We start from the raw sequence: 15,134 nt of genomic DNA on the forward strand, positions 1-15,134 counted from the left end.
ATAATAAAAAAATTATTAGTTGGTCTATTAATTACCATCTCAATTTATAATAAATGGTGTTCATAAAATCAGATAAAAAATGACAGCTCTAAGTCACATAAATATAACCTGGAATTTTCTGAGTCATTAAATTATAAATTACTTAACTATAATTTCAAAATTTTATGCATTTTGTTTGTTCACAATATCCTGAATGGTAACTTTTATTATTCAGAATATAGGACTAAACACAGCACCAACAGGAAACAGCATTTTATATGTCATGTAAATAAAATAAAATAATAATATAAAATACTAAAATAAAACCTCAAAAACTTATCAGTAAAACAGTAGCTTAGAAGATACTAGAAAGTAACATAATATGAAGCAAAGAGTTAATAAAACAAGTTTAGTGATTAATAATGAAAGACATATACTTAAAAATGAAACACAAAAATCAGTTTTTAATTCCAGTATATCTAGTTCTAATAAGTCAAGTTTTCCTGACACATTAAGAAATATCTACTTCCTATGTTGCTATGGAAGTTAAATAAAAAGATCCTATTAGATCTAAAATTCTTCAATCCAACACACACTGATCCAATCCAGTCATCCATCCTTGGGAATCTAAGGGCAGCGGATGGGTCATTCTTTATAAACACAATAAATTGGCTCATTGTAGTTAATTCATAATCACGTGAAGGATAAAAAGAAAAGTTTGAATATTTTTCCAAAATTTCGGTCCAGTAATTCTAGAAAATATAAATCTTTGTCCTCTTCTCTAGAAAAATATAATTTTCAAATATGAATAAGATTTAAAGTTACATATAAGAAAGGGTTTTTGGAATTATTTAGATTAGACAGAAATATGTATATGTAGATGTATATATATATATGTATGTAATAAAAAATAAATATTTTCATTTAACTCCACATAGCCCTTAGCTTATTAACCTTGGCTTCCAAGTGATTTCCTTGTTCATAAACATGTCATGGAAAAGATTAGGGAAGCCTTAGTTTAGCTGATGTAGTAGGCAGCATCCCCCAGGTGCACATCATCACAATATTAAATAAATAAATGAAATAAACAGAAGCAGTAGTAAATTAACTACAGAAAAGACTTTACAGTAATCTGAGTTCTCATAAGAATAGTAAATTCTTTCAAAACATACTACAATACTTCAATAAAAACTCAGTATGGATTTCCAAAATGTACATAAAATGGTTCTTTACCTCTATAAAGTATTTGTAATATCTACATAATAAATTATTTTCTCATACTGTAATTTAACTATCATGAGCCTTTAAATAAAAATATCCATTCAATACTTTTCTGGTATCTAGAATATGAGTAATATAATTTATTAAACAATAAGTTTATAATAACTAAACATTATTTGATTTAAACATATATTTTATTATCTTTTTTCTATTCCATGAAAGTGCATCTATTATCATTGCTTTCATTCATTTACCATTAGATAAAACATCAAATATTTGAGAACATGTCAAATCTTTATCTTCAATCAGTCAAAGCATTCAAGTAGGAAAATGAATATAAATTATAAGAGCTCTTTACAAATAAAACATTCCAGTACTTTAAAATATGATGTTTCTTAAAATATCAAACTGTCCTTTAAAAATAGGGCAGCTCTTAGTAATAAGAGCTCAGGAACAGAGGCACATGACTATAATTCTAACTACTATGGAGGCTGAGGCAGGAAGATGGCAAGTTGGCAACCAGCCTGGGCAACTGAGCAAGACTCTGTCTCAAAATAAAAAATTTAAAAAGGGCTGAGAATGTAGCTCAGTAGTACAACACTTGCCTAGCATGCTTGTGACCCTGGGTTCAATTCTCAGTACCACAAAGCATAAACAAACAAAACAATACAAATGAAAATTAAAGTCTTACAGAAATATGTAGTCTTGGCAACCAAAGGAAAGCAGAGGTCAGAAGCTTGGAGAACTGCTGAAGAAATTGTAATGTTTTCTCTTTATCCCCCAACATTATCATGAACAGAGAAGATACAAACCAATCATGGCCAGCATAATTGCTTTGCAGGCAGACTAGAGAACATAGTTAAGGAACTATTGCAATATCTCACAAGATGAAATTTACAACGACATAAATATTCATTTCCTGGATCTCTATCAGGAAAGAGATGCTAATGATATGCAGTACTCATTTATAAGCTATTTAAATAAAATTAATTTATTAATCACTTGCGTAATCACTATTTCAATATATCATTTGCTTGGAGGTAAAATAAATGGCTTTGTGAAAATTCACTTGTTCTTCTTGAAGAGTATCACCCTTGGGCTGGGGACATAGTTTAGTTGGTTGAGTGCTTGCCTATCATGCACAAAACCCTGGGTTCAATCCCCAGCAACACACACACACACACACACACAGAGTATCATCCTGTCTGTAGTTATCCGTGCAATGACTAGCATAACCAAATAGAATATCCTATTAAAATGTAATCTATAGATTTCTATAATTCAGTAATGCAAATAGTTTGTATATTTTTTTTCTTCAAGTCAAACTTCATTTCTGAACAATCACAAATTCAAATGAAGCAATAAATGGATAGTTACAAAAAAGCAGCAAACTTTCTTATTCTAAGAAACCTATTTTTAAAATGTTTTTAAATGACTCTGAAAATGCATCCTAATGACTATTCAGTTTAAGATTCAATGAGTATGCCTGAATATAATGATTACGATTCAGTTTTATAAAATGTATGTTGCAAATACAGATATATCATATGAGTCACTAGTATAGCTTAAAGAATTATTTTACCATAAATGTATTAAGGTAGTCCATCAAATAACATAAAAAGTATATGAAGAAAGTTCAACTATTGTGAATTCACTAGAAAAGGATATGAAGAGAAGATTTTACAGGAGCTTGCTGCTGTTTCAGGAATCTCTCACAGTGCTTTAAAACCAAGGCAAGATCATTTTCTGCACCATCTTTTAATAAGTTGAGGAACTTACCATACCTACATTAAAAATCCATAAAAATATAAATTAAATATCAGACTCTGTGTTGTACATTTATTTTTTGATACCCATCTAAGTGTATTCCCTTTGAGATTTCAAGGGGTTAAGATTTCAAAATTCTACTTTTAGCCTAAAAATACTAAAGAACACTTAAGACCAGCTCTCATATATGTTCCTGATATTTATGATATACTTGAAAAAAGCAGTATAAACTTGGTAATACTGATAACTTTATAGGAAGATGAAACTGTAATAAGAACATAAAGTGATGATTCCCTGTCGATGAGAAGTAGAATACAGGCATTTTTTTTCTTGAATTTAATCTAAGACAAGAAATACTGACAGGTTAGTTTCATAGAATGTTAAATCTACAAATAAATCTGAAGGTCATTTTGTCCAATGGCCCCAAATGGAGGTGTACTTCTACCAGGGATCACTTTGGACATTTATAGGGGTATTTTTTAATTGAAAACTGAGAGAGGTTTAACTAGTCTTCAGTGAGCAAGTTCCAGGAGGTTAGACTTGCAACAGTTATGCATAACTAGTTGTCCATATCCTAGGATTTGTAAGAATATAAAAGCTGTCTATAATTATCTGAAACTAATACTGTTTTATATAAACACCTCTATTTTAAATACACGTTAATTTAACTGTGTTAACCAAGGAAAAATAGTACAATGTGTGAAAACTTAATATGACTTGCTTATCACTATGGGCAGTGTCTTTGCTAATGGCAACACTTTTTATGGTTTTAGGCACCAAAACATAATCAGTCTGTATTTGTTACACCACTATCTCAATGATTCTATGTGTGGATGCTGGCTATATCTTATATAGCAGTATAATCAAACAAGCATTATAATTCCCTTTCCATTTATATCCTACAAATAAGATAGAGTTAAAATAATGTGACTAGTTTGCTTATATTATTTACAGATTCCATTTCAGAATAGAAATACAGCACTACAAAATATTTATAAAACAAGTGGGCACAGAGTCACATATCAATCAAGAGTGTTACATGCCCTATGTTTTACAGTTGAATGAACTAGAATTAATGCCATCATTTTCATCAAACTGTGAATTTAGAAAACACTCAACCTAGTTAATAGCTCTCACATATGCCTTGTATTTGATTTTGAAGATGACCCTATAATTAAAATGGGATTGTTAAAATCCTCATTTAATAAGCAATAAAAGGAGGTATCAGTGACTCAGTCGCTAAAATCAAATTCATGATCTAGCATGCCATTTCTTTTGAAAATTACAATTTAAACACTAAAACTACAATTTTGGTTATTCATTTTAACTTCTCTATCCTGAAGGTACTTTTGTACTCATCACCATAGCTTTACAATTACAACTAATCATATTTTAGAAAATGGTATAATTATGCTACTAATGTGCTGATTTTTACAATGCTATTTTTTGGGAAAAGCTGATAGTCATAGAGGCTTAAACACATTGTAATTAGCCTCTGGAATAAAAATGTACTGTAACTGACTTACAGGAAGAGGTAATTTAATCATGTGCCAATAGCCTCAAAGATAAAGTTATTATTTCCTGGATAACTCCACACTTGAAGTATACGAAATAGCTGGTTGTTAAATATCATTAAACACATATCAGGCAGATGAATTCTAGGGATGCACAAGGAAGATATTTTCCTATATACCTGACAGTCATTGTAATACCAAGCTGCTGCACAGATGAAAGACTTTCATTCTTCACATTTGCATCAGTAGCTAAAAACAATAGAAAACTGAGTTATAAAAATGTATAAAATTATGCATAATAATATTTTAATTGAAAATTGATGAAAGCAATATTTTTACATATTTTAATATGAATTGTGAAAACACTGATGAATTTGTTCTTTTAAGCGCTGTTATCTTTACAAAGGAATCATCATGAAACGTTTTTACATAATTTTTCTCCTATTAAAAAAAAGCATTTAGGGAGGCTGGGGTTGTGCCTTGGCAGTAGAGCACTCGCCTAGTGGGTTCAATCCTTAGCACACATAAAAATAAATAAATAAAAACAAAGGTATTATGTGCAACTAAAAGAAATAAACATTAAAAAAAACATTTAGGAGCATATTAAATATAAAATGACTAATAGTTTTAAAATGATCTATTTCACTTGGCTATAAACAAAAGGGCCAAACAAAAAAGCCATTAACCTAAAGATGATTTAGAAATATTATCTTTTCATTGTACAATACATATGTAAGATTTTGAACGATAAATATAAGCATTGTGTCTCATTCCCTCCTAATACTCGCATTTAAATCTTTCAGTAACCAGTGTTTCACTATGGGCAGTCTCTTTGCTAATGGCAACACTTTTTATGGTTTTAGGCACCAAAACATAATCAGTCTGTATTTGTTACCACCATTTTCTCAATGATTCTATGTGTAAAATGACAATGTATGAGGGTGAAGTGGCTTCTTCGGGCAGGCCAAATTTTCTTTTTGGAGTAGTTGTGACCAACTACCAAAAGTGAAAAAGGATTGTGTCATATGGGGGACATCGAGAGGCCAAAAGTTTGGACTGGTTCTTGAAACCACTGGTGCCGAAGTTAACAGTGAACATTCAGAAGCATCACTAAATAGTATTCAGTATTTAACTGAAACAATTAAGGGAAACATTGAGTATCAGTTTTCTACAAAATGACAAATTTTGTGAAACTGGTGATTAGTTTCCTTCATTACTTACACATTGATATATCTCATACTACCAACAGAATCTATTTCGATTGCACATTTATTCCTTTAAATAAATTCTTTCTGATACAGTAAGTACGGAACACCATACAAGAATCTATGGGGGATAAAAGACAAATCATACATACTTTCCATGTAGTGTCATAGACAAACTGTATATAGAAATAAATATAATAAGGGCAATTTAGATATTCTTATTTTTCCTTTAACTATTAATAGTTATAGTTGTAGACAATATTAAAAAGAAACATACAGGGAGGTCTCATGCACACTTTACCCATACTCCCCCACCAATACTAACACCTTACATAACACTAAGGTACAGTATCAGTATTAGGAACCAGTTGTTATGATTTAGATGTGGAGTCCCCCAAAAACTCACAATGAGACAATGCAAGAAGGTTCAGAGGAGAAATGATTAGGTTGTAAGATTCTTAACCCAATCAGCAATTTAATACCCTGATAGAAATTAAACTGAGTGGTAACTGGAGTGGTGGGATGTGGCTGGAGGAGGTGGGAACTGGGGAATGGCTTTGGGTAAATATTTGTATCTGGTAAGTGGACTCTCTCTCTGCTTCCTGATCACCGTGATGTGAGCTGCTTACTGATCACCGTGATGTGAGCTGCTTCCTTCTGCCACCCTCTCCTACCATGATGTTCAGCCTTACCTTAAGCCCTGAGGAAGGGAGCCAACTTTCTATGGACTAAGAGCTCTGAATCTGGGATCCCTCAAATAAAACTTTCCTCCTCTACAGTTGTGCTGGTTGGATGATTTAGTCACAGCAACAAAAAAGCTGACTAAAACAGTGACAGTGGTATAATTCACAGAGTTTATTCATACTTTTAGAATTACACATTCACTCGTGTATGTGTGTGTGCATGAGTGTATACTTTTAAGTAAATTTATAATACCTGTATCTTTGTGTGACCATCACCACAAACAAGATATAGAACTGTACCATCACTCAAAGGCTCCTTTGTGCTACTCCTTAATGGCCACACCTCCTTCTCCCTACCATAACCCCTGGCAAATGATGATATCTAAAGATATTGAATATTTTTTCACATATTTGTTGGTCATTTGTACTTATTTGATAAAGATGTTTTAAAACCTTAAGTGGTAGAGGAATGACACAGATAAAGTGTTATGTGAACATTAAGATATTATTTCCAGCTTATTAGAAGGAAGGTATTTGAGTTAAACCTAAAAATATAGATAGACTGCTCTTATAGGAACCACTCACAGTTCCAGGGAAACCAGACTGGTAGGTAAATTTTCTTTTTTTACACAAAAATAAAACAAATAAAAATAAGCTCAAAAACTTCAACTAAAAAAAGGTGCCCAGTTAATTATATGATAAACTACATCTGAGTTTTATTTAGACTGGAATTCAATCTTAGCAGTACTGTCACATTTTGTCTATATGACAGGAGTTGGGCTATTTACATAACTTAGAATATCTTGTTATTTTTATTTCTCACTGTGCTAACAACAGATGAACCTACTTTTCTAAGGGAGGATACCAGTTCTGCCCTTATTCTAGTAAAAGATCCTAATCCTATAGCAACAGAGTAAAGCATGGAGGGCTATTTAATGTCTTCTAAAAATGTTTCTAACTGGAGTGAGCTCAGAAAATTTTCTCCATATTAATTATGGCCTATGAGGTTCCCTAGAACTCCAGAAGAAAGCAATTAATAATTCATACAGGGAGAGACAAGAAAGAAGATTGCTAAACTTGGCTTTATTCCATTTATATAAATCAATTATTCCACTTCTTTTCCTGCATAGTTTAAAAAAGAAAACAAAAACAAAAAAAGGCTGTTCTGAGTTTCCATTCCTTGGTGTCAAATATATATATTAGTATATCATATACTATTCTTATTCTCAGAGTGATTTGGTCATTTTTCAAAATTATTAATCATTATTCATATATTAACCATAATCTCAAATTTTCAGTCTTAACACAATAGCATTTTAAAACTTTAGCCATAAATTAAACACAGTTTCATCAATACCACTACAATGTAATAAGATTTAAGTTCATGTGGGTAGTGAACAAGGAGTTCTTTTAGTTTTCACACCTGAATCTGCTCCTGGTGATTCTGTATATTAGGCCATATCAAACTTTAGCTTTCCAGGTTTAACTAATGTAAAATTTTAGTACTCTATTATTGGTGACACTGGTTGATTTTGCGAAAATTAAATAGTTTTAAGAATAAAACTTGTGACTAAATGTTCTTATAGCCGTGGAATAGACATCCTATCAACTACCATAATATGATACAGTGAGAACAATGTGATTTCTATAGGGTATTTCCAGAACATGTTTAAGTTGGATTAGATAATAATATTAGAAGTCTAGTACATAAAAAACTATGTTATTAAGCATAAGAAATAAAATCTCACTATATATATATATATATATATAGGCTTGTAATAATACTGATGTTTCTCTCTGAAAAGCATAATACACACAGATATATGAACAGCAGAGGAAGGATGTCCGCTGGGTGGAGAAAGGTGCCAAAAAGGGATTCCCAGTGTCAAGTGTTCTGTGGATCACAGTGGCATGCATCAGAGGACACTGACTTCCACATTAGTGAAGAATGGGGTAAAGTTAAGGAACAAGAGGTGTTTCCCAAAGGGACTGTGCCACTGAAACTTACATAAGGATCAGGTTCTTACACTTTTTTCAGGTAATCTAGTTGTGAGGCCTGAGATAAGTTCTTTCACTTTTCTAGAGTTGTATAACTAATTTCCAAGTACTATTCCATTTCAAAGTTTATGCTTTTATCTTTAGAAGAAAAGCAGCTCTGTACATTCAAATAGATCATAATTCTTAATTATAACTGTGCATCAAAATGTCCTGAGGAATGTTTTAAAGGTAAAAATAAACATAGTGTACTCTAGATTACTGAATCAGATTGCAAAGGGTGAAAATCCTGTCATTTGTATTTTTAAAGGCCTCTATAGCTGTACTTTGTGCACTAAAGTTGAGATCCACACTTAGAAGAACAAGAGTGAAATTTAGATACAGTTACAACTGGACAGTGATACCCAACTAGATAAATTTCACTTTAACAAAAGTTCCAGCTACATTCTCAAAAAATGGCTGTGTGTGTGTGTGTGTGTGTGTGTGTGTGTGTATGTATGTATGTTCTGGGGACTGAATACAGGGCCTTGAGCATGCTAAGCACACACACATTTATCCCATTTTGCAAGTTCTCTCTTTGTATTGTTTATGAACATAGGCCATAAATGTTTAACAAATAAAGATAAGCTCATAAATAATTTTACATCTATTTGTTAAACCTCATAGGCCATAAATGTTTAATATTCTATTAGTGAGCTTCAACTCCAACCTTCAAAAGGGCTTCTAAATGAAGAAATAAATTAAAGTTAAAGGATACCAAAACAAACATCTAATATCCATATTTTAAAAATCACTAGTGATAAACAGATGTAAATAACTTTAGTATAAATAAAATGCTACAGAAATGGAAAAAATAAAGTTTCCTAAATAAGAAAAAAGGAAAATAAATAAAGACTTAAAGGTACACATTAAAGGAGATACTTCAAGTTTTAAATTGTGTTCAATATACATTATGATAACTTATCAACCAATATTGGATTACAAAAGTTCAATGAAAGAAATTTATTATATATAAACTGGATGAAATGCAATGTATAAAGGAGGAGTTAACATCTTCAGAAGTAAAACAAAACTTAAAATGAGTAAGTAAAAGTCAAGGATAAAATATGGATATTTTCTAAAAATTCTGACAAATACCTATGTTTGGCAACCAATAATTTACTGATATATGTATGCAGTGTGTGGGATACACAATATGTACTTAATAGACACTGAGTAGATGAATGAACAAATGTCCCATGAAGCAACAAAAGAAACTATACTTTCATTATGAAATTAGAAGAAAGGTAGAGGAAAAAACAAAAAATATTTCCTGAAGTAACAAATAGAAGAAATAACTCCCGCTCCCTGAAGTCATTTTGAAAAGCATAAGCTGTTAAGAAAGGGTTAATCAAACAATGACACCTATAGCATCATACCACACTTACTTAACAATGCTTAATTCAACCTAAGATACCAGTAACAGGTAAAAGATGGAAAAGAGATCCCTCTCCTTCACCCTGCACTAAAGTCAACTCAAAGTGGATCAAAGACCTAGGAATAAATCAGAAAATTTGCAACTGCTTCAAGAGAATACAGAGGTAACACTCCAACATATAGGCATAGGCAGCAACTTTCTCAATAGGAATGCTAAAGCCCAGTAAATAATACCAATAATCAAAAATTGAGATGGTATTAAATTAAAAAGCTTCTGCAATAGCAAAGAGAACAATACAAAGAGAGAACTTGCAAAATGAGATAAATCTTGGCCAACTACTCTTCAGACACAGGATTAATATCTAGAATGTGTAAAAAATTAAAAAAAATAAAAACCTCAACACAGATGCACACAAAAACAAAGAACCCATTCAATAAATCAGAAAATTAACTAAACAGACACTTCTTAAAAGTACAAACAATACATGCAAAAATCTTCAACATATCTAGCCATCAGAGAAATACAAATCAAACTACACCAATATTTCACCTCATTATAATTAAAATGGCTATCATCAAGATTACAGCTTGTGAATATGAAGGAAACAAAGGAACTCACAAGCATTATTGGTGGAAATATAAATTAGTATGACCACTATGTATATCAACATGAAGGTTCCTCAAAAATCTAGGAAGGGAACCACCATATGAACCAGCTATACCACTCCTCAATGTTTTTATCCAAAGGAATTAAAATCATACTACAGAGATGCATTCATAGCCATGCTAAGCAGCCCAAGCCATGGTAACCAGTCATGGATCCAGTCTAGGTGTCCATGAACAGATGAATGGTTAAACATTTGCAGGAAAAATGGATGGAACTGGATAGTACATGTTAAGCAATATGAGCCAGACTCAGAAAGTCAAAGGTCCTATGTTTTCTGTCATATGTAGAATATAGAGAAAAAAATATGAAAAGAAAAAAGGGATCTTACAAAAGTCAAAGAAAGACCAGAGGAAAGGGATCAGGGAGAGGGAAGAGGGACTGAAATTGATCAAATTATGTGTATATGCAAATATGCCACAATGAAACCCACTATTCCATATAGTTTAATATGCACCAATAAAAAGACACCACTAATATAAAATCATAATTTTTGAAATAACCTACCATAATTAATGGTAAGTATAATAGTCTCAGAATAAAATAAGTGAACAAAATTTACTAGATATAGACTGCAATTGCTCACTCTGGTAATGCATTCTACTCTATTTTGGGTTTGCAAAGCTAGCACACAGAGCACTGGTAGAAGAAATTAAATGTATTCTGCCTGGCACTTGGCTAATGGTGTGGAAAAAAATAAATTTTCGGAAGAGTAAAGAATTTCTCCACTGGAGGACAAATCCGTAGTTGGAGAAGCAGTTACTGCTTGGCTGCTTACTGACTCTCCTGAAGCCCTGCGCTATCTGTCATAAAGTCAAAGAACTCTCACCGCTCAAAGAAAATTCAGTACATTTCCTCCTTTCTCCTTCCTTCCCCAAAGGCAGTCTGCAGGTTCTGTTGCTTCTTTCTTAATATGTAGTTTTACTCATCCATTTTATTCAATTTTCAGTGCCATAAAATTCAATACCTTGTGACCAAGCTACCATAAGCATCTAAGCCTCCTAACTGGTAGAGTCAGTGTTATTTGGAAAAAGTATTACACTTTCCACATCTCGATTATGCAATTACCCTTGCCTAGAAAACTCTTCTGTTTCTTTCAGTTCTAATGTCCCCAAAAGCAGTTCAAGTACCATTCTTACAGCTCAGTCCTTGCTTCCTCCTCTCATATTCCATGATGGCACCAGTCAACACTGAGGACCCTTTCCACTCGACACATGCAGCACTTACAACAAAATCACTCACTGATAATAAACAATCAAATAACATATGCATAAGCACTAGCACATTGCTGGACACAAAGTTGCCAGCTGAAAATGTCAGTTCCTCTGCTGTTGGGAGCTGTGAATTAATCACTGCTTAAAAATAAGTAACCCTAGACTAGTGAGTTGCCTGTCCTGGGAACCTTTTTTTTTTTTATTGGTTGTTCAAAACATTACAAAGCTCTTGACATATCATATTTCATACATTAGATTCAAGTTGGTTGTGAACTCCCAATTTTACTCCATATACAGATTGCAGAATCACATCGGTTACACATCCACATTTTTACATAATGTCCTGGGAATCTTTTGGTGCAATGGTGCTGAGAGAAAAGCTCAATTGCAGATGACCCTTGTTGGTAAACAGAATTCCATGCTTGTCATGGAATTCACTAGTTCAAAAGCCTTGAATTCAAATCTCAGCTGCCCAGAGGTAGAAGAGATTGGCATAAATTAATAAGCCCCAACTAAGCTGTTTTGCTTACAACTTCCTTCTGTTTACCTCAAAAAGCCTTTAAAAATGATTTTAAAAAATATGACAGCAGAATGCATTACAATTCTTATTATATATATATACACCACAATTTTTCATCTCTCTCTCTCTCTCTCTCTCTCTCTCTCTCTATATATATATATATATATATATATATATATATATATATATATATATAAAGTATGTTGACACCCAATTTTAACACTGAGATTCTTTGATGTTTAAAACTTTTATAATATATATGTAGATCCTCCCTCCCTCTTGGTTGGATCAGACCCCACCAGGGCCGATTCACCCACTCAGTCCCACTTTTCACCTAAAATTGAGTATTTGTCTTTATTTTAAATAATTATTTACTTTCCCACTGCCTGTGTTTGGAAAACAATTCACTTGCTGTGCAGGTCATGGCAATACTCTGCATTTCTTTATTTTCTCTTTTACTATATGTAGTATAAATCAATAGTAGCCCTTATTGAAGACAGGTTCATATCAGCCATCGTCTTGCAATTATTAAGCATTGGGCTTTACTCACAAACATTTTACATAAACATGAGATAAAAGGATATATTTGCTTACTCTTTAAAGAAAGTGTAAATGGTTTTTAATTGTATATATTAAATCTAAAACCTGTATTATAAAAGTCAGAAGGTAAAACAATGCAAAATTTTCTGACATTTTTGAGCTAGCTTGCATCTAGAAGAAAAAGAAGGTAAAGTTATAATATCTACAAGCTTGAAAGGGCTATTTAATTTATTATATCAAAGAAGCATTTATAATAGGAAAAAATACCTGACTGATTCCAGAAAGATGAACTGATGAAAAATAACTAACATCAATTAAGATTTGGAAAGGTACTATATGATATACAAACTGCAAATGTGCAAAAGTTTATTTGTTCTTTCTTCTTTCTTTAAGGGGATAAAAAGCCAAACTAATTTGATTTTTTCCAGATTTGCAAATTTTATAATGGACTAAAGTCCTGAGGGAGCTAACAACAGATGGATGATTGTGTTATTCTAATTTGGACTACCTTAGGGTTTAGAGAGCTGTCATTTTCAAAAAGACAATCAATTTCTCATTTCAAGAAACATGAAAAAAACAGTGATTAATCCAACATTTGCTTTGAAATATCTTTTACATCAAGACATGGTGTTTTCTTATTTAAAGTAAATATAGTAAAAATTTTTAATAGTAAGCCATTGTTCTTTCAGTCCAAAAAAAAAAAAAAACATGATGAAAGATGAGGATACCTGAGGCCTTTAGAAGAAAACAACACTAGCAATGAGCTCACCACATAATGATAATAAATATTAAGCAAGAAATAAACAGGAAGCCACTTTATTTTTTTGGCCTTATTCTAAAGTTCTGGTGCTTTGGTGTTCAGCAGGAGCCTTAATGGAATGTAAATTCACATTCAGTGTTTATCTGCCTACATAATACATTCAACAAATCTAACATAAGATCTTGCTCCACATAATTTAGAGATGTGATAAAGGGTAGTAAATGTGTGCATATTGAGCAAGCTATCAGTCTTGTTGAATATTTTGATAAGATATAGAATATAATTGTAATTTTAGATTATCTAAAGAAAAAATGACCCACTAGAACAATGTTCCAAAGAAAACTACAGAAATTTGGAAATTATTATACTTAAATCTAAAAAGATATCCTATCTGGACATGCTCATCTCCATGATTATCACTTCTCCCTCATTTCCTGTTCCCCACAGACATCATGTATGTTTTCAATTAAGTTTTTAGATATACTCGTAGTTTTGATTATCCTCATGAATGCATGTCTTCAAAATTTCATCCCAACTGCTGTTTTCTGTGCCTCCCTTTCCACATTTTAAATACAATGATTATGCTCACTTCAGAGTGTTTTTAGGGATAAATTATAAAATATATACCAGTATCTCAATAGACCATCTAATTTATAAGACATGCTCAACAGATAACAATTCTTTTCACCAACTTTAATTTCCTATTTATTTTGTCTCATTTCTTTGCTTTCATTCTCTGATAATTTCTTTATCCCTTTCTCAGATTTGTATTAGATGTTAATATGCATAAATAGTTATGTTCATTTGTAAATATCAATGTATTCAGAATTGCTATAGAATTTTCCTTGTGTGCATATAGAAGCTTATAATATAGCAAGTGTATTTAATCAAATGCATATGAAAGATACTAAGGAGTCTGAAACCTAATAAATATTTAAGCTAGCCATACACAATATAATAAATATCACAATAGCAATTTAAAGTGAATGCAGTAAGAACAGAGAGGAAAGTCTTTTACTGGCGAGTAAAAAGTAAAAGATATTTTGCAGTTAAGTTAAACATTAACATATAGGTGTTGTGGGGAGGGAAATGTTTACCTAGAAGAAAGAGGAGCAAAGATTTAGTAAAGTGAAGGCAGTGCTGGGTTTGGGCATGGATGGGTATTGAGAGGAAGGATGAGCCAGACTGGAAGTATATTTGATTTTTAAAATTTTTTCTTTTTATGGAAATATGATTATTATAGAATATCTATCCCACATAAATAAGACATATTTAAATGATGGTTCCTGCATACATACCCTACTATGCTAGTACATAGTAAGGTATAATATCACGTCACCTGATGGGACGAGAAACAATCACCCTTTATGATCTACTGCCATGCATCTATGCTCTTTCTCTTATCTTCTCCACTCTCTTCATTCACTGCCCTTAAGTACCAGATGTTCATTGTTTGTAAATTTCAGTCCTCTACTTTATCCTTTACAGTTACTTAATAATCTTCCTAAGGTACAGATGAATCAAGTAAAGATTCTGCTCAGAAACTGTATTTAACAAGCAATAGAGTAACCCATTTTAAACTCCTTGACACAGTATATAAAGCCCTCCCCTTTCATTCTTTTACCTCTTTGATATGGCAAACATTTACTGACATTA

General features: G+C 32.0%; 1 protein-coding gene across 5 annotated transcripts in view; it reads right to left on the reverse strand.

Annotated features, from left to right (window-relative positions):
• TBC1D32 (TBC1 domain family member 32) overlaps positions 1 to 15,134 on the reverse strand; it is a 204,141-nt gene that overhangs the window by 21,078 nt on the left and 167,929 nt on the right. For 4 of the 5 annotated variants that reach the window (XM_081295923.1, XM_081295922.1, XM_081295924.1 and 1 more), the window contains 2 exons: positions 4,661 to 4,730; positions 2,611 to 2,984 (listed from right to left, as the gene is read on the reverse strand). In XM_081295923.1, the coding sequence (XP_081152049.1) occupies positions 2,855 to 2,984; positions 4,661 to 4,730 (200 nt within the window). In that variant the 3' untranslated portion in view covers positions 2,611 to 2,854. Of the gene's footprint in view, positions 1 to 1,891; positions 2,047 to 2,610; positions 2,985 to 4,660; positions 4,731 to 15,134 lie in introns of those variants that run through there. The other variant, XM_081295926.1, reaches the window with a different exon arrangement.

Source organism: Spermophilus citellus (assembly GCF_964194105.1).
Source record: "Spermophilus citellus genome assembly, chromosome: 5".
Taxonomy (NCBI): domain Eukaryota; kingdom Metazoa; phylum Chordata; class Mammalia; order Rodentia; family Sciuridae; genus Spermophilus; species Spermophilus citellus.